The sequence below is a fragment of the Scyliorhinus torazame genome, chromosome 5, assembly GCF_047496885.1.
Source record: "Scyliorhinus torazame isolate Kashiwa2021f chromosome 5, sScyTor2.1, whole genome shotgun sequence".
Lineage (NCBI taxonomy): Eukaryota > Metazoa > Chordata > Chondrichthyes > Carcharhiniformes > Scyliorhinidae > Scyliorhinus > Scyliorhinus torazame.
In genome coordinates this window covers 68,006,448-68,026,869 of record NC_092711.1, presented here as the reverse complement: position 1 = coordinate 68,026,869, position 20,422 = coordinate 68,006,448, and the positions used below count along the sequence as shown (strand labels likewise).

The following is a 20,422-nucleotide window of genomic DNA, read 5'->3' as shown; positions in this document are numbered from 1 at the left end:
AAGCTTTCAGAGAATTACAGACATTATCTTTCTTTGCTTAGGCAGACAGCTCGAAAGTAACTTTTAAAAGGTCAAAGTCTGGCAATGAAACATGAAGAGAGAGAGAGAAAGCTAATCTTCAGCTAAACTCAAACTCAAAGTCAAAAGTGGACTAACATCACTGACACAGACTGTTAGACTGACAGAACCCCCAAAGACAAAACTAAAATGGCGGGGGGAAACTTTTCAGTTATACACTTTTTTATCAGTCTTAAGTCATCTAATCACACCCCAATATAATCCTAATTGGTTTGGGTTAGACTCAAACACATTTGATTTGATGGCAAGCCGTCCATCTTCAATGTGCAACATCAGCTTTTTAATTGTTTCATGTCTACATGTTATGGAATGTGATATTTTGCTAATCTTTTAGCTGGCTTGGCTAATGTAACAATTGAGACTTCATATCGAGAATATATATATGATTCAATGCTCTTACAAACTGCATTGGACTCTTGCCACCTAGTTGCCATGGAACTCAGTCCTTGGCCTTGACAATTAGCACAAGCAGTGTCGATTTGTCTTGCAACTGTGCTGCTATAATCTTATAATGGAATTTTATGCTGTTTCATGTATCATATTGAAGTCCTGAATTTATGTGTGCTAAAATTCTCATTTTTAAAAATGAGTACTAAAACAGCTATCTTTTACCTATACTAGTTGTATTTGAAATACCTGGCTTCTACAGGGAGATAGGTACATTTCTGATTTTTAAAAAATGGTTAAAAGGATATGGAGAACAGAAAGGGAGCTGGATTTGAAGCCAAGAAGAGATCAGCCATGATCTTATTGAATGGAGGAGCAGGCTCGAATAGCTGAATTGCCTACTACTGCTCCTTAATCCTATGTGCCCATGTAGATGTCCCGAACCCTGGCACCGGGAAGGCAACACAGCCAAAGGGACTCTCGATCCTCCTTGTAAAACATGAGCTTGAGTTGTAGAATTTCTTAAAGGATCCTGAAAGAATTATCCAACTTTATTTGGATTTCAGCCCAGGGATGAGGGAGAGTGTGTGGGACGGGGATTTACAGATTTGGGGGAATAAGAGATGAAAAATGTTTCAGAGAAACTAGAATTGTCTGTTCAGAATTTCTATTCTGCATTTAAAGTAATGATTTTGTAAACTCATTTTACAGGGGGTTAGACTTGCGGATGGTTCACTTGAATCAAACATTACATCAAGATCTGACAGTCACTCGAGTCATCAGGACCTGAATATTATCCACCTTTGAATGTGGAATGAGAGTTTGTCTGTTCGGTCTGTGGATAAAGATTTAAAACATCAGTGTGTCTGGAACAATTTTGAAACACACACATTCTCGAGTGAAAGTGTTCCAGTGAACTAACTATAGAAAGAGTTTTAACCAGTTACACATTCTGAAAGAACCATTCACAGTGGGGAGAAACTGTACACGTGTTCTGTGTGTGGACGAGGCTGCAATTGATCATCCAACCTGGAGAGACCCAAGAACACCGTCACCAAGGAGAAACCATGGAAATGTGGCGATTGTGGGAAGGGATTCATTTCTCCATCCCTGCTGGAAATTCATCGGCGAATTCACACCGGAGAGAGGCCATTCACCTGCTCTGAATGTGGGAAGGGGGTTACTCAATTATCAAACCTTCTGATACACCAGCGCATTCACACTGGCGAGAGGCCTTTCACCTGCTCCGTGTGCGGGAAGGGCTTCATCAGTTCATCCAACCTTGGGACCCACCAACGGGTTCACACTGGGGAGAGACCATTCACCTGCTCTATTTGTGGGAAAGGATTCTCTCAGTCACCAGTTCTGCTGACACACCAACTTGTTCACAGTGATCAGAGACTGTTTAAATGTTCTGACTGTGAAAAGAGCTTTAAAAGCTCAACAAATCTGTTGAAACACCAACACATTCATACAGGGGAGAGACCATTTATCTGCTCCGTGTGTGGGAAAGGATTCAGTCAGGCATCTAACCTTCTCAGGCACCAGCGGGTTCACACTGTGAAGACACCTTTCATCTGCTCTGTGTGTGGGAAGGCATTCACTTTTTCATCCAACCTGCATAGACACCAGCAGTTTCACTTATGACTACAGGGGTTGGATTGTTGCTGCTGCTGTTTATGTCGTCCAGAACTGAACCATGTTCATTCTGATAGTTGGGTTGGTTTTTAGTTACCAGCGGAGGTGGGAACGGGCGCTGATGTGATGTGAAAATTACTTTCCTGGTCAGTGACACAGGATCTGCAGCCTCTGAGACCGTTTGTAATTTTCAAAAGGCTGGAAGAGAGGAGGGAACGAGAAACCTGCTCATTCCAATAAATAGCAATTTAAGCTCATCGATGAACTTCTTATGGAGCCTGTCTGGAACAAAATGGGATTGTCAATCTGTTTTTTGCATGAAGTTAGACAGTGTGGTGCATGTTAGTGCACTGCTGTCAGTCACCGTGGGTCAAAACATGGTTTGTTTTCATGTGATTTTCTGTGAGATTTGAGGGATAAACTAGCACAGATCTGAGTGCTGCACCTAGATTTGATGTCTATGGTCGCATAGTGCGCTCTTTATTCACCTGGTCCTTTCATGAGCTGCCTGCTTCCCTCGGCAAAACAGCAGTCCCCAAAATGGCTGCTGCCTGCATTTGGTGTTGGAGGTGAGCTCAGCTTTTGCTGAATCATTGACAATTTACATTTAACCTGGTGTCACGAGAATGATGCCGTTCAGTTGCAGGGTTCAAACCTGGAATCCATCCAGTATCAGGTTCCCTGACACCACTCTTGGACTCTTGGAGCTGATTTCTGTTGACGTTAGTGACCCCTATAATGGGGCTGGAGTTTAATATTCTAGATATTAATATTAAATGTGAAGTAAATCAGTTTGGTGTCAAACTCACACTGTGTCGAGTATTTGTTTCCTCCAAGGTAAAAAGAGACTAATTGAAATCCCGTTCTCAACTGTTCCACTTCTGGGTCATATCTCCTTTGTCAAAGAAAGATTTGTATTTTTGTCGAGCCTTTCATGAACTCAAGATGTCCTGGCATTTTACAGCCAATTTAATTCCCTTGAAGTGCAGTTAATGTTGTAATGTAGGAAATACAGCAGCTAATTCGTGCACAGCAAGATCTCATAGACTGCAACACGCTCAGACCCAGTGTGTTAGCTTCGTTAAAAAGGCATTGGAGTATAAGAGTCCACTACAGTTAAACATGGCAGTGCTGAGGCCTCAGCTGGAGTACTGTGCACAGGTTTTGTCTCCTTACCCAGGGAAGGACATACTTTCTGAGGGGTTGTTAAGGATCGGTTCACTGGACTGGTTCCTGGAGTGAGGGGATTGTCCCATGAGGAGAAATTGAGTTGACTTGGCCATTATTGAGTGGAGATGGTTAGGTTCTGTCTAGTAGGAGATGGTCATTGCCTGGCACTTAAACCAAGTTTTTGATCATCGTTAATATTATCATTTCAGTTCAGCATCTAATTCTGAGTGGACTTTAGGAGTCCTTGTATGTTCACCTTAAGACATAGGAGCAGAATTAGGCCACTTGGCCCATCGAGTCCGCTCCGCCATTCAATCGTGGCTGATATTTTTCTCATCCCCATTCTCCTGCCTTCTCTCCATAACCCCTGATCCCCTTATTAATCAAGAACCTATCTATCTCTGTCTTAAAGACACTCAGTGATTTGGCCTCCACAGTCTTCTGCGGCAAAGAGTTCCGCAGATTCACCACCCTCTGGCTGAAAAAATTCCTCCTCATCTCTGTTTTAAAGGATCGTTCCTTTAATCTGAGATGGTGTCCTCTGGTTCTAGTTTTTCCTACAATGGAAACATCCTCTCCACTTCCACTCTATCCAGGCCTCGCAGTATCTTGTACGTTTCCATAAGATCCCCACTCATCCTTCTAAACTCCAACGAGTACAGACCCAGAGTCTTCAAACGTTCCTCATACGACAAGTTCTTCAGTCCAGGGATCATTCTTGTGAACCTCTGGACCCTTTCCAAGGCTAGCACATCTTCCTTAGATATGGGGCCCAAAACTGCTCACAATACTCCAAATGGGGTCTGACCACAGCCTCAGAAGTACATCCCAGATCACAGTGCCATATAGGTTTTTCTAACTGGCGTCAATAGTCTACCATTAGTAAATTGATCTTTTAAATAATGCTGCTGCCTTATAAAATTGAATGTTGTTAGTCTGAGCATTCGCACACTATAACCATTTTGTATTTAACATACATTAATTCATATTGCATTATGGGCTTGAAAACAACACTTTTTTGTAGCACATGTTCTTGCAAAAGGAATTAGTTATAGTGTGGGATCACCAAAATACAACTAACATCAATGGGTGGACAATGCAATAGTTAGAATTGGAATGCCAGTTCTCAATTCTGGATTTGAGACAAGAATATATTTTTATAACTCAGTGTAGGATATATCTGAAGCTCAAGAATATTAAACGCAACGTAATGTACATTTATAAAACAACTAGTGATGCCACTGATGAGTTTGACTTTGAGAACTTCTGCAGGCAGATATGTTTTATCTTTTGAAGTGGATTTAACATAAGGAACCATTCAAGAAATTGACATTTCTATCATCGCATTTAGTCTGGATAGAGCTTAGGTATTCAAAGTGTTATACACAGAATTATTAAAAAAGATCTATGTACAGTAAGACCTGATGAGAACAAAAATGCGCTGATATGTATTTTAACTAAGGTTATATCAAGTGCAGTATGTTGAATAAAGTCATTACATCTGGATGTTGCATGTTAGTTCACAAATCCCGATATCCACTCCTCCAAGTTTGAGGACTCTGGGTCTGTACTCTTTGGAGTTTAGAAGGAAGAGCGGGGATCTTATTGAGACTTACAGGATACTGCGAGGCCAAGATAGAGTGGACATGGAGAGGATGTTACCACAAGTAGGGAAAACTAGAACCAGAGGGCACAATCTCAGACTAAAGGGACAATCCTTTAAAGCACAGATGAGGAGATATTTCTTCAGAGGGTGGTGAATCTGTGGAACTCTTTGCCGCAGAAAGCTGTGGAGGCCAAATCACTGAGTGTCTTTAAGACAGATATAGATAGGTTCTTGATTAATAAAGGGTCCGAGATTATGGGGCAAAAGTAGGAGAATGGGGATGAGAAACATGTCACCCATGATTGAATGGCAGCAGACTCGATGGGCCGAATGGCCTAATTCTGCTTCTATGTCTTATGGTCTATTCGTTACAAATTACAGTTAAACCTGGGCACATAGTCCTTTCCAGACATGTCTGAATGTAATCAGTTATCCAACAGTTCAGCAACAATCGAGAGAGATATTTCACAGAACAAGTAACATCCAGTGATTCACTGTATATCAGCACTAATGGACCAGAGTCTGAGAAATCGGTGAGTTTACTTTCAGAGTAATTCCTTCAATATCTGAGAAGCTAATAGCTTTGAACAGCCCATCTACCAAATAGCTCGAGCCTACTTGTGATTATAAATACTCAGAGCTCACACAGCCGCAATCTCGAGTTACAGAACAGATTCTGCTCCTGTCAATGGAGAGCTGCAGGACTGGACTGATCTGTTTACTGCTCATCTTCGGTTCAGCGCAGTCTCTGACTAATTTGCATTTAATAGGGTTTGCAGACATAATGCTTTATCCACACATGATGTGATGTGATGGGGTCCCTGCTCAGTCTAACTGACATTAGAGATCAACCCCAAATGTCAGAATAAACATGATTCAGTCTAGGATGTGATTAACAGCAGCAATTCCTGCAAAATCATTTGTGAACTCGCTGGTGTCTCCAGGTGGGACCAGTGAATGAATCCATTTCGACACCCACAGCAAGTGAACAGTTTCCCCGCCGTGTGAATTTGTCGGTGTATCAGCAGATTGAATGACTGAGTTAAAGATAGTTTTTTGAAGAATAAAGGGATTAAGGGTTATGGTGTTCGGGCCGGAAAGTGGAGCTGAGTCCACAAAAGATCAGCCATGATCTCATTGAATGGTGGAGCAGGCTCGAGGGGCCAGATGGCCTACTCCTGCTCCTAGTTCTTATGTTCTTATGAATCCCTTGCCACACTTGGAGCAGGTGAACGGCCTCTCCCCAGTGTGAGCGCGCTGGTGTGCAGTGAGATGAGATGATCGTCTGAACCCAGTCCTGCAGTGAGAGCACCTGAACGGTCTCTCATCACTGTGAACACGTCGATGGTATTGCAGATCTACAGAACCTTTGAAGCATTTCCCAGTCTGGACATTTAAAAGGTCTCTCGTCAGTGTGAATTCGTTGGTGTGTCAGTAGGTGGGGTGATGTCCTGAACCTCTCCCCACACTGTGAGCAGCTGAATGGTGCGTACCCGGTGTGAATGCGCTGGTGCTCCCTCAGTGGGTTTTAAAGCTCTTCTCACAGTCGGAGCATTTAAACTCTCTCTTGACGGTGTGAACTTGCTGGTGTGTCAGCAGGTGGGATGAGAGAGTGAATCTGTTCCACACAGGAATCAGGTGAACGGCCTGTCCCAGTGTGGCTGCATCAATGTGTTTCCAGCTCAGACGGGGATCTGAATCCCTTTCCACAGTCCCACATTTTCCCTGGTATTAACAGGGTTTTTTGCTGCCATGCGTAAAGGTCGATGATATCCGGGTCCTGATGAACAGGGCAACTCTGGCAGATTTTCATGTGATGTTTGGTTTGACTTTCCCCGAGTGTAAATCCTTCTAAAACCCAGTAAAACTATTTGTACAAACAAGGGACATTTAAAGAGAGCCCACCAAAACACAAAAGCAGGTTGTGAAATTGAGCTGAATGAATCTGGTCATTTGTGGGGCCAGTACTGGGAAAAAGTGACCATGAAAACTGCTGGATTGTTATAAAAACCCACTGGTCACTAATTACCTCCAGGGAAGGGAATCTGCCACCCGGTCTGTGCCTGCACAAGAGTCTGGCTTCTATGGGAGACAGAAATCTTATTGGAGGGATTCAAACATTGAGTTCGGGAAAGATGGGTATGGATTTTGGAGTTAAGACAGAATCTGGAGCGGAAATGGTGCATAGAGATGGAGCGGTTGTTTGCAAGGACAGTGGGGTGAAAAGTTGTTTTCATTGAGGAGAGGTGATGATGGCAGATTTGAAGGAAAGAGGTTCAGTCCCTGAAGAGAGAGAACTGTGAACAAAGTCAGTGAACTTGGGGAGTTTGGATTGTCAGTACTTTAATGGGAATAGGGCCATTGGAACAGGAATGGGTCTAATGGATAAGATGAATCCTGATAGGGCATGAGGGGAGATGGGAGTGAAACAAGAGAAAAATGTGGGTTCAGGGAGGGCTCAGGAAAGGGGAAACTTTAGAGACAGTTTGGCCCAGTGAGCTAGTGGAAGGAGGGAAGGGACAGAGATAACTGATCAGATTGTCTCAGACTTAGTGACAAAGAAACTCCATGAGCTCCTCACACTTGGTGTTGAAGGTGAGGATGGAGGAGACAGGGAGACTGCTTCAAAAAAAAGACTTGTGTTAGAGATATTTTGGTAGTTAATACAGAGCTGATTTATTTTCCATTTAACTTTAATTTCCAAAACCCAGTCTTAAAGGGAGACCTGAACAGTCTCTCATCACTGGGAACACCTTGATTATACATGATTTAAAACATCTCTTCACACTGGGAACCCACTGTTGTTTCAGCAGAAACGATGACTAAGTGAATCCATCCTGTCATTCGGGTCAGGTGAACGGTATCTCCTCAGGGAGACCTCGCTGTTGTGTTAGAAGGGTGGCTGTCTGAATTAATCCCTTCCCAAACACAGATAAGGTGAATGGTCTCTTCACACTGTGAGCTCGCTGGTGTCTCAGCAGGTTGGATGACTGGGTGAATGTTTTCCCACACTTGGAGCAGGTGAACGGCCTCTCCCCAGTGTGAACCCGCTGGTGTGTAATGAGGTCAGATGATCGCCTGAACCCAGTCCCACAGTCAGCGCACGTGAACGGCCTCTCATCAGTGTGAGCACGTTGATGGGACACCAAGTCCCAGGAACATTTAAAGCACTGCCCACAATCCGGGCATTTAAAAGGTCTCTCATCAGTGTGAACTTGCTTGTGTCTCTGCAGATGGGATGACCGAGTGAATCCCTTTCCACACATGGAGCAGGTGAATGGTCTCTCCCCCGTGTGAATTCGCTGGTGTGTCAGCAGATCAGACGACAGAGTGAATCCCTTCCCACACTCGGAGCAGGTGAATGGCCTCTCCCCAGTGTGAACTCTCTGGTGTGTCAGTAGGTCGGATGACCGAGTGAATCCCTTCCCACATTTGGAGCAAGTGAATGCCCTCTCCCCAGTGTGAATTCGCTGGTGTGTCAGCAGATTGGTTGAATTAATGAAACCCTTCCCACACTGTGAGCAGGTGAACGGCCTCTCCCCAGTGTGAACTCGTTGGTGTGTCAGTAGAGTGGATGACTGAGTGAATCCTTTCCCACACACGGAGCAGGTGAATGGCCTCTCCCCAGTGTGAATGCGTTGATGAGTTTCAAGCTTCGACTGGTAATTGAATCCCTTCCCACAGTCCCCACATTTCCACGGTGTCTCCCCGTTGTGACTGCATTTATGTTGTGAGAGGTAAGATGACTGGTTGAAGTCTTGTCCACACACACAACACATGTATGGTTTCTCCCCACTGTGAACGGTGCTTTTTCCTTCCATGTTCAAAATCCAATGATGTTCAGGTTAAATTGGGGATTCTGTCAGATCTGATGTAATGTTCAGTTTGAGTTTCCCAACTGCAAATTCGCTCTAATACCCTGTGAAATTGATTTAAAACAGACAAAAGAGAGTGAGAGAGAACCCACAAATACACAAAGGCAGGTTGTGAAATTGAGCTGAATGAATCTGGTCATTTGTGGGGCCGGCACTGGGAAAAATGACCATGAGAACTGCTGGATTGTCATAAAAACCCAACTGGTTCATTAATCTCCTTCAGGAAAAGGAACCACCCAGCATTCCTAGGCCTACGGAAGGCTGTGGCCTCGATGTGAAGAGGAAAGAGGGGAGTAAGACCATAAGACATTGGAGTGGAAGTAAGGCCATTCGGCCCATCGAGTCCACTCCACCATTCAATCATGTCTGATTTCAACTCCATTTACCCACTCTCTCTGCATAGCCCTTAATTCCTCGAGAAATCAAGAATTTATCAACTTCTGTCTTAAAGACATTCAACGTCCCGGCCTCCACCGCCCTCTGTGGCAATGAATTCCACAGACCCACCACTCTCTGGCTGAAGAAATTTCTCCTCATCTCTGTTCTAAAGTGACTGCCTTTTATTCTAAGGCTGTGCCCCTGGGTCCTAGTCTCCCCTGCTAATGGAAACAACTTCCCTACATCCACCCTATCTAAGCCATTCATTATCTTGTAAGTTTCTATTAGATCTCCCCTCAACCTCCTAAACTCCAATGAATATAATCCCAGGATCCTCAGACGTTCATCGTATGTTAGGCCTACCATTCCTGGGATCATCTGTGTGAATCTCCGCTGGACCCGCTCCAGTGCCAGTATGTCCTTCCTGAGGTGTGGGGCCCAAAATGGCTCACAGTATTCTAAATGGGGCCGAACAAATGCTTTATAAAGCTTCAGAAGTACATCCCTGCTTTTATATTCCAAGCCTCTTGAGATGAATGACAACATTGCATTTGCTTTCTTTTTTTTTTTTTTTTATAAATGTTTTATTGAAAATTTTTTCCCAAACAACAATTTTTCCCCTCTTACAAAGCAAACGCAACAACAATACAGAAATTTTAAACAATACACAAGTAACAAAACCCCTTTATCTTTGACCTAAACTAAACCCCCCCTCCCCCCCCCCCCCCTCCCCCTGGGTTGCTGCTGCTGGTCATCTGTCTTCCCTCTAACGTTCCCCTAGGTAGTCGAGAAATGGCTGCCACCGCCTGGTGAACCCTTGAGCCGATCCTCTCAGGGCAAACTTTATCTGCTCCAGTTTAATGAACCCCGCCATATCATTTACCCAGGCCTCCAGTCCGGGGGGTTTCGCCTCCTTCCACATGAGTAGGATCCTGCGCCGGGCTACTAGGGACGCAAAGGCCACAACGTCGGCCTCTTTCGCCTCCTGCACTCCCGACTCTTCCGCAACTCCAAATAGAGCTAACCCCCAGCCTGGTTTGACCCGGGCCCTCACCACCCGCGAAATCACTCCCGTCACTCCCTTCCAATACCCTTCCAGTGCCGGGCATGCCCAAAACATATGTGCGTGGTTTGCCGGGCTCCCGCCACACCTCCCACATTTGTCCTCCACTCCAAAGAACCTGCTCAATCTTGCTCCCGTTATGTGTGCTCTATGTAGCACCTTAAATTGAATCAGGCTAAGCCTGGCGCATGAGGAAGAGGAATTTACCCTGCTTAGGGCATCAGCCCACATACCCTCCTCTATCTCCTCCCCTAGTTCTTCTTCCCACTTTCCTTTTAGTTCGCCCACCGACTCCTCCCCCTCTTCCCTCATCTCTCGGTAAATCTCTGACACCTTGCCCTCACCGACCCACACCCCTGAAAGCACCCTGTCCTGTATCCCCTGTGTCGGGAGCAATGGAAATTCCCTCACCTGTTGTCTAGTAAATGCCCTCACCTGCATATATCTCAAGAAATTTCCCCGGGGCAACTTATACTTTTCCTCCAATGCTCCCAAGCTCGCAAAAGTCCCATCTATAAATAAATCTCCCACCCTCCTAATTCCCAACTGGAACCAGCTCTGAAATCCTCCATCCATTCTTCCTGGGGCGAACCTATGGTTGTTCCTGATTGGGGACCCCACCAGGGCTCCCCGCACCCCTCTCTGTCGCCTCCACTGTCCCCAGATATTCAATGTTGCCGCCACCACCGGGTTCGTGGTAAACTTTTTAGGTGAGATCGGTAGCGGCGCCGTCACCAGCGCCTCTAAACTCGTCCCTTTACAGGACTTTCTCTCCAGTCTTTCCCACGCCGCTCCCTCACCCTCCATCATCCATTTACGTATCATTGCCACATTGGCAGCCCAATAGTAATCGCCCAAGTTCGGTAGTGCCAATCCTCCTCTGTCCCTACTACGCTGAAGGAACCCCCTCCTTACTCTCGGAACTTTCCCTGCCCACACGAAGCTCGTGATGCTCCTGTCTATTTTATTAAAAAAGGTCTTAGTGATTAGTATAGGGAGACATTGAAATACAAATAAGAACCTCGGGAGGACCATCATCTTAATTGCTTGCACCCTGCCCGCCAGCGATAGAGGCTGCATGTCCCACCTCTTGAAGTCCTCCTCCATTTGTTCTACCAACCGTGTCAGATTAAGTCTGTGCAAGGTTCCCCAGCTCCTAGCGATCTGAATCCCCAGGTATCGGAAGTTTCTTTCCACTTTCCTTAGAGGCAAGCCTTCTATCTCTCTACTCTGGTCCCCTGGATGTATCACAAATAATTCACTCTTCCCCATGTTTAGCCTATACCCTGAGAAATCCCCGAACCCCCTCAAAATTCGCATAACCTCTATCATTCCCCCCGCTGGGTCCGACACGTATAACAATAGGTCATCCGCATATAACGAGACTCGGTGTTCTTCTCCCCCTCTAATCACCCCTCTCCATTTCCTGGAGTCTCTCAACGCCATGGCCAGAGGTTCAATTGCCAACGCGAACAACAATGGAGACAGCGGGCATCCCTGTCTTGTTCCCCTATATAGTCGGAAATACTCCGATCTATGTCGACCTGTAACTACGCTTGCCGTTGGAGCCCCATAAAGAAGTCTAACCCAGCTAATAAACCCGTTCCCAAACCCAAACCTCCTTAACACTTCCCATAAATACTCCCACTCCACCCTATCAAATGCCTTCTCTGCGTCCATTGCCGCCACTATCTCTGCCTCCCCCTCCACTGGGGGCATCATTATCACCCCTAATAGTCGTCGCACGTTAACATTCAGTTGTCTCCCTTTTACGAACCCTGTCTGGTCTTCGTGCACCACCCCCGGGACACAGTCCTCTATCCTCGATGCCAGTACCTTTGCCAACAATTTGGCGTCCACGTTCAACAATGAAATGGGTCTATAGGACCCGCACTGCAACGGATCTTTATCCCTCTTCAAAATTAACGATATCGTCGCCTCCGACATCGTCGGGGGTAGAGTCCCCCCTTTCCTGGCCTCATTGAACGTCCTCACCATCAACGGGGCCAACAAGTCCACATATTTTCTGTAATACTCCACCGGGAACCCGTCTGGTCCTGGGGCCTTCCCTGCTTGCATGCTTCCCAGTCCCTTAATAACCTCGTCCACCCCAATCGGTGCCCCCAGGCCTACCACCCCCCGCTCCTCCACTTTCGGGAACCTCAATTGGTCCAGGAACTGCCGCATCCCCTCCTCTCCCTCTGGGGGTTGAGACCTATACAGTTCCTCATAGAAGGTCTTGAACACCTCATTTATCTTTCCTGCCCTTCGCACCGTGTCTCCCCTTTCGTCTCTAATTCCTCCTATTTCCCTCGCTGCTGCCCTCTTTCGCAATTGATGAGCCAACAGGCGACTCGCCTTTTCCCCATATTCATACCTCCTCCCCTGTGCCTTCCTCCACAGTACCTCCGCCTTTCTGGTGGTCAGAAGGTCAAATTCCGTCTGGAGTCGTCTCCTCTCCCTGTACAATTCCTCCTCCGGGGTCTCTGCAAATTCCCTATCCACCCTTAAAATCTCCCCCAGTAATCTTTCCCTTTCCTTGGCCTCTGTTTTCCTTTTGTGGGCCCCAATGGAGATCAGCTCTCCTCTGACCACCGCTTTTAGTGCTTCCCATACCACTCCCACAGGGACCTCGCCGTCGTCATTGACCTCCAGGTATCTCTCAATACACCCCCGCACTCTTGCACACACTCCCCCATCCGCCATCAGTCCCACATCTAATCGCCAGAGTGTTCTCTGCTCCCTTTCCTCTCCTAATTCCAGGTCCACCCAATGTGGGGCATGATCCGAAACCGCTATGGCTGAGTACTCAGCTTCTTCCACCCTAGAGATCAACGACCTTCCCAAAACAAAAAAATCTATCCGGGAGTACACTTTATGGACATGGGAGAAGAAGGAATACTCCCTAGCCCTAGGTCTAAGAAATCGCCATGGATCCACTCCCCCCATTTGGTCCATAAACCCCTTAAGTACCTTGGCCGCTGCCGGCCTTCTTCCGGTCCTTGAGCTGGATCTATCTAGCCCCGGGTCCAGCACCGTATTAAAGTCCCCTCCTAAAATCAAGTTTCCTACCTCCAGGTCCGGTATACGCCCCAGCATCCGTCTCATAAATCCCGCATCGTCCCAGTTTGGGGCATACACGTTAACCAACACGACCTCCATTCCCTCCAGCCTGCCACTCACCATTACATATCTACCTCCGCTATCTGCTACGATGTTCTTTGCTTCAAATGCGACCTGTTTCCCCACCAAAATGGCCACCCCTCTATTCTTTGCGTCCAGTCCTGAGTGGAACACCTGTCCCACCCATCCTTTCCTTAGCCTAACTTGGTCCGCCACCTTTAGGTGCGTCTCTTGGAGCATAACCACGTCTGCCCTTAGTCCTTTCAAATGCGCGAGCACTCGGGCCCTTTGTATCGGTCCGTTCAGGCCTCTCACGTTCCACGTGATCAGCCTCACTAGGGGGCTACCTGCCCCCCTCCCGTGTCGACTAGCCATTACCTTCTCTAGGCCAGTCCCATATCCCGCCTCCACGCTCCCGCTCGCTCCCCCAGCGTCGCACACCATCCCCGCCCACCCACTCTTTAGCCATTTCCTTTTGGATTTCCGCAGCAGCAACCCAGTTGTCCCCCCCCCCCCCTTCTCCCTCCCTCCTCCCCTCCCCGCTAGATCTCTTTCTAGCTTGATTGCTCCCCCCATATTACTTCCGTAAGTCAGCTGACTTCAACTGACCCCGGCTACTCCTGCTCACTCCTCGACCCCCCCCATGTGGGGAACTCCCATCCGCCTTGCGCCTGTCTTCCCGCCTTATTCTTTCTGGTGCGGGAACATCCCTTTACCTGACCCGCCTCTTATGGCGCAGCTCCCTTTCCCCTCCCTCTCCCCTTCCCCATTCTCCAACTATGTCCCGTCTTTCCCCCCTCACCGGCGCCCACATTTCCCCAATGTCTCCCCCCTTCCCTGTTTACTTCTCAATTAACTTCCACCGTAACATTAACAATAACATTTCCTGCAGCATCAGTCCCTCAGTTCCGATCCAATTTCTCTTCTTTGATGAAGGTCCATGCTTCCTCCGCCGTCTCGAAATAATGGTGTCTCTCCTGATACGTGACCCATAGTCTTGCCGGCTGCAGCATCCCGAACTTCACCTTCCTTTTATGCAACACCTCTTTGGCTCGGTTGAAGCTCGCCCTCCTTCTCGCCACCTCCGCACTCCAATCCTGGTATACCCGTACCACTGCATTCTCCCATCTGCTACTCCGCACCTTTTTAGCCCATCTCAGGACCTCTTCTCTATCCTTAAGGCGGTAAAATCGCACGATTATCGCCCTGGGTGGTTCTCCCGCTTTTGGTCTTCTCGCCGGAATCCGATTTGCCCACTCCACCTCCAAGGGGCCCGTAGGGGCCTCAGCACCCATCAGTGAGCTCAGCATCGTACTTGCGTACGCTCCACAGTCCACTCCTTCCACACCCTCAGGGAGACCCAGTATCCGAAGGTTCTTCCTTCGCGCTCCATTTTCTAGGGCTTCGATCCTTTCAGTACACTTTTTATGAAGTGCCTCGTGCGTCTGTGTCTTAACCGCCAGGCCCAGGATCTCGTCCTCAATATCTGTCACCTTCTGCTCCACCACACGGAGCTCTGTCTCCTGGGTCTTTAATGTCTCCTTGAGCCCCTCAATTGCCTGTAGCAACGGGGTCAGCACCTCCCTCTTCAGCAGCTCCACGCACCGTCTCACAATTTCATGCTCAGGCCCCCATGTCGCCTGCGCTTTCTCCGCCGCCATCTTGTACTTCACTCTTTCTGACCCTTTGGTCGACGATTCCTCGCGCTGCAGCCGCCGCCGCCGGTTTTTTCCTCCTTCGTTTGGGGGGGACTCCCTTCTCACACGCCCCACACCGGGTTGCGTCGTCGAAAAATTCCCCGTTGAGGCTCTTAAAAGAGCCCGAAGGTCCGTCGGAGCTGGAGCCGCCGAAGCGTGCGGCTAGCTAGGCATCACCGCAACCGGAAGTCCCTTCAGTGGCCTTGATGAGGTCTTTTCACAGTTGTTCCCTCTGCTGCTAGAATTCACCTTTGATACAGGCCCTCAGGTCAGCTTGCAGCTTTAAGCTTGCCCTTCCCCCGCCTGCATGCTGGAAGAGGCCCTGTTTATCCTGTAGTTGCAGCCAAATCTTTCACTGTTTCTGCGTGTGTCTGGCAACCAAGAGACATACCCTTCCTGGGGGACACTGTCGGGGGAATATTGCCGCCTTCTTCCCACACCGGGAAATGTCAAACAAATGCCGTGGGGGCCCTGTAAAAGAGCCCAAAAGTCCGTTCCAAGCAGGAGCTGCCGAATATGCGACCTAGCTCTGCATAGCCGCACCCGGAAGTTGCATTTGCTTTCTTAATTACAGACTCAACCTGCAAGTTTACCTTTAGAGAATCCTGGACTAGGACTCCCAAGTCCCTTTGCACTTCAGCATTATGAATTTTGTCACCGTTTAGAAAATAGTCCACGCCTCTATTCTTTTTTCCAAAGTGCAAGACCTCGCACTTACCCACGTTGAATTTCATCAGCCATTTCTTGGACTACTCTCCTAAACTGTCTAAATCTTTCTGAAGCCTCCCCACCTCCTCCATACTACCTGCCCCTCCACCTATCTTTGTATCATCGGCAAACCTAGCCAGAATGCCCTCAGTCCCGTCATCTAGATCGTTAATATATAAAGAGAACAGCTGTGGCCCCAACACTGAACCCTGCGGGACACCACTCGTCACCGGTTGCCATTCCGAAAAAGAACCTTTTATCCCAACTCTCTGCCTTCTGCCTGACAGCCAATCGTCAATCCATGTTAGTACCTTGCCTCGAATACCATGGGCCCTTATTTTACTCAGCAATCTCCCGTGAGGCACCTTATCAAAGGCCTTTTGGAAGTCTAGATAGATAACATCCATTGGCTCTCCTTGGTCTAACCTATTTATTATCTCTTCAAAGAACTCTAACAGGTTTGACAGGCACGACCTCCCCTTACGAAATCCATGCTGACTTGTCCTAATCCGACCCTGCACTTCCAAGAATTTAGAAATCTCATCCTTAACAATGGATTCTAGAATCTTGCCAACAACCGAGGTTAGGCTAATTGGCCTATAATTTTCCATCTTTTTCCTTGTTCCCTTCTTGAACAGGGGGGTTACAACAGCGATTTTCCAATCCTCTGGTACTTTCCCTGACTCCAGTGACTTTTGAAACATCATCACCAACGCCTCCACTATTTCTTCAGCTATCTCCTTTAGAACTGTAGGATGTAGCCCATCTGGGCCCGGAGATTTATCAATTTTTAGACCTCTTCGTTTCTCTACAACTTTCTCCTTTGTGATGGCTACCATATTCAACTCTGTCTCCTAAAGTACTTATTCAGTTCCTCGGCTATTTCCTTGTCTCCCATCACAAAATTACCAGCGTCATTTTGGAGCGGCCCAATGTCAACTTTTGCCTCCCGTTTGTTTTTAATGTATTTAGAGAAACTTTTACCATCATTCCTAATGTTACTGGCTAGCCTACCTTCAAATTTGATCCTCTCTTTCCTTATCTCTCTCTTTGTTATCCTGTTTGTTTTTGTAGCCTTCCCAATCTTCTGACTTCCCACTATTTGCCACATTATAGGCTTTCTCTTTTGCTTTGATGCATTCCCTAACTTCCTTTGTCAGCCATGGCTGCCTAATCCCCCCTCTGATAACCTTTCTTTTCTTTGGGATGAACCTCTGTACTGTGTCCTCAATTACTCCCAGAAACTCCTGCCATTGCTGTTCTACTGTCTTTCCCACTAGGCTCTGCTCCCAGTCAATTTTCGTCAGTTCCTCCCTCATGCCCCTGTAGTTTCCTTTATTTAACTGAAACACCTTTACATCTGATTCTACCTTTCTTTCAAATTGAAGATTGAATTCGACCATATTATGATCACTGCCTCCTAAGTGCTCCCTCACTTTAAGACCTTTAATCAAGTCTGGCTCATTACATAACACTAAGTCCAGAATGGCCTGTTCCCTCGTGGGCTCCATCACAAGCTGTTCCAAAAAGCCCTCCTGTAAACATTCAATGAATTCCCTTTCCTTGGGTCCACTGGCAGTATTATTTACCAAGTCCACCTGCATATTAAAGTCCCCCATGATCACTGTCACCTTGCCTTTCTGACATGCACTTTCTATTTCGTGGTGCATCTTGTGCCCCTGGTCCTGACCACTGTTAGGAGGCCTGTACATAACTCCCATTATGGTTCCTCAACTCTACCCACACAGACTCCACATCATCCGACCCTATGTCGTTTAGTGCTATTGATTTAATTTCATTCCTAATTAACAAGGCAACCCGACCCCCTCTGCCCACCTCTCTGTCTTTTCGATAGGTTGTGAATCCCTGGATGTTTAAATGCCAGTCCTGAACCCCCTGCAACCATGTCTCTGTGATGCCTACCACATCATACCTGCCAGTCACAATCTGGGCCACAAGCTCATCTACCTTGTTCCGTACACTGCGCGCATTTAAATATAGCACCTTTATATTGACCGTCCCTTTTTGTTTTCTTAGTGTGGTGGACCTTGGTTTACTGAGCCTTTCCATACAGTGTGTCATATTTTGTGGGATGGGGACTATTGTAACCTCTCCTGAGTTCTGTCTTTTCGTGCTTTTTTGCATTCCTAAGCAGCTACGCTTCCCACTGATTACTTCACCTCTTGGTTCCCTGACTTTCCCTTCCCCCCCCAATCTTTAGTTTAAAGTCCTATTGACCACCCTATTTACTCTTTTCGCCAGAACACTGGTCCCAGCTCGGTTCAGGTGGAGACCATCCCAACGGTATAGGTCCCCCCTAAGAGAAAAGAGAGAGGGGAGAGAGAAGGGAGGGAGAGAGGCAGGCAATGAAGCAGAGAGATTGGGTATTTCTCAACCAGAACTTTGACAGATTCTGACTTGGAAATATATCACTGTTCCTTCAAGTTCTTTGGGTAAAAATCATTGAATTCCCTCTTTAACAGCACTCTGGGTGTACCTACCCAACATGGACTGCAGCGATTCAAGAAAGTAGCTCACTACCACCTTCTCAAAGGCAATTAGGGATGGGCAATGAATTTCCTAGCCAGCAATGCCCAAATCTCTTGTATTCATTTAAAAAGAATCAAGACTGCATATTTTCAGCTCAGTAACATTGCCAGCCTCCAGCCTTTTCTTAGCTCATTTGCTTCTGAAACTCTCATCTATTCTTTTATTTCCTCTGGACCCAACTATCCTAATGCACCCTGGGATGAGCGCTCACATTCAACCTCCCTGTAATATTGAGTTCATCCAAAACTCTGCTTACTCACACAAAGACGTGGTCACCCACCTTCCCTGTGCCCACTGACTTATAAAATCTCTCGTTTAAGAAGCACCTTTTCCTCCAGGGTTGTATCTCCCTATCTCTTGTCATCTCATCCAGCCACCGAGATATTTACTTTCATCTAATTCAGGACTCATACTGAGATAGACAATTGTTAATCAGGAAGGGAATCAAGGTTAAGGGGATAAGACAGGAAAGTGGAGTTCAGGATATCAGATCAGCCACGATTTCATGGAATGGCAGGGCAGACTCGATGAGCCGAATGGCCGACTTCTGCTCTGCATCTTACATCTTATGGTCATGAGCATTTGCAATATTAATCACTCTATGACTGGTGGCTGTTCTTTCAGTTGCCTGATAGCCAAGCTCTGGAAATTCTTCCTTAAACCTCTCCTGCTCACTCCTTCACTTTCTTATATTAAGACCCTCCTTAAAACCTACCTTGGAAACAAGCTTTTGGCCATCTGCCCTGATATCTCCCTGAGTGGCTCAGTGTCAATTGGGCGAAACCTGGATGGCTTAGAGAAAAAAAAATGGATCAAATTAAAGCATGTTTCTCTCTTTCAAATCCTCGACATGTTGCATAATTACTCTTGGTGGCTGAGGATGCACCAGGATGTCCATCACCACCTGAACCAGTGTCGCCTCTGCGTCCACATGAATCCAGCTCTGAGAACAGAAAGGTCCCAAAGGAGACACTCCCCTGGTCACCGGGACCGAGGCCCCGCCCACACTATTGCGTCACATAACGGCGCATGCGCTTCACTCCCCACTGATCCAAGGTGGTGCCAGTCACCTGGGCCTGTTCATGGGGAAAAGCCTCGGTGTTCCAAACCCGGGGCCTCCAGGTTCTTATTGAGGTTGTGAGACCTGCACTGGGTTTTTATGAAGCCTCCGCTCCCTCCCCACCCCCACTCCAGCTCCATTCCCCCCTCCGGCCCACCGACTCTCACCCGTTCAGTAAAGCATCTCCCGCACACACAAGGCCTCAAGCAAAATGACACTGCGCATGCTCTACATATAGCCCAGCATTGCGCCTGCGCGGTTGGCTCCTGTGGTGTGAATAGGGCACTTGCACATACACAGGAAATGCTGGGTAATTGCACCGCCACTGAACGGTGAAACTGCAGAGAAAATAAATTTGTTACTCAATTGAGATGAATTGCTTTTCAAAAAATTCAGACAAATTTTTGTGAGTAGGTGCTTGCTTCTATATATATTTTTGAATTTTTCTAATTAAGGGGCAATTTAACGTGTCCAATCCACCGACCATACACATTTTCTTGGGATGTGGGGGTGAAACCCATGCAGACACGGATGTGACCCGGGGCCGGGATTGAACACAGGTTCTCGGAACCAGTGCTAACTACTGCACCACCGTTCCGTCCCAGTCCTCTCTTATATTTCATTTATGGGAATAAGGAGAGATTTTTAAACGTTTCCGACCTCCCTTTCACCTCCCCTGATTCTATTTGGACTGGGTTCTGTCCCGGAATCATTGCTTTCCCTCTCTTTTCTCTCTATTTCCTTACATTGACTGTTCATTCCATTATAGGTGTAAATCATGCGGCTCTTCATCCCTGTGCTGGCTCTTTGGACATTCAATCCAATTAATTACACACACCAGGCGGCACTGTCAGAACAATATCTATCTGATATATCAGATGTGGAGGTGCCGACGTTGGACTGGAGTGGGCACAATAAGAAGTTTTACAACACCAGGTTAAAGTCCAACAGTTTTGTTTGGAGTCACTAGCTCTCGGAGTGCAGCTCCTTCATCAGGGCAAAAGGTGAATGGAGAAGGTCTTCCAACGTTTCAGATCGAAGATCTACAGTCCTGCCACATCCAATCGTGAATTGTGGTGCAATTAAACA

The 20,422-nt window shown here is 47.1% G+C and overlaps 2 protein-coding genes across 4 annotated transcripts in view; both read right to left on the bottom strand.

Annotated features, from left to right (window-relative positions):
• Positions 1 to 20,422, bottom strand: part of LOC140418237 (uncharacterized) — a 148,694-nt gene that overhangs the window by 118,137 nt on the left and 10,135 nt on the right. The window lies entirely within an intron of this gene.
• Positions 7,531 to 20,421, bottom strand: LOC140418236 (uncharacterized). 3 transcript variants are annotated; one of them, XM_072501680.1, is made up of 3 exons: positions 20,080 to 20,421; positions 18,989 to 19,065; positions 7,531 to 8,798 (listed from the first exon to the last, which is right to left on the bottom strand). In XM_072501680.1, exon 3 carries the CDS (start codon positions 8,698 to 8,700, stop codon positions 7,729 to 7,731), a length of 972 nt encoding a protein of 323 aa, XP_072357781.1. In that variant the 5' UTR covers positions 8,701 to 8,798; positions 18,989 to 19,065; positions 20,080 to 20,421; the 3' UTR covers positions 7,531 to 7,728. The 3 variants fall into 3 exon arrangements, with proteins under 3 accessions (XP_072357781.1, XP_072357779.1, XP_072357782.1); XM_072501678.1 differs by lacking the exon at positions 20,080 to 20,421 and adding an exon at positions 19,501 to 19,714; XM_072501681.1 differs by lacking the exons at positions 18,989 to 19,065; positions 20,080 to 20,421 and adding an exon at positions 19,501 to 19,715.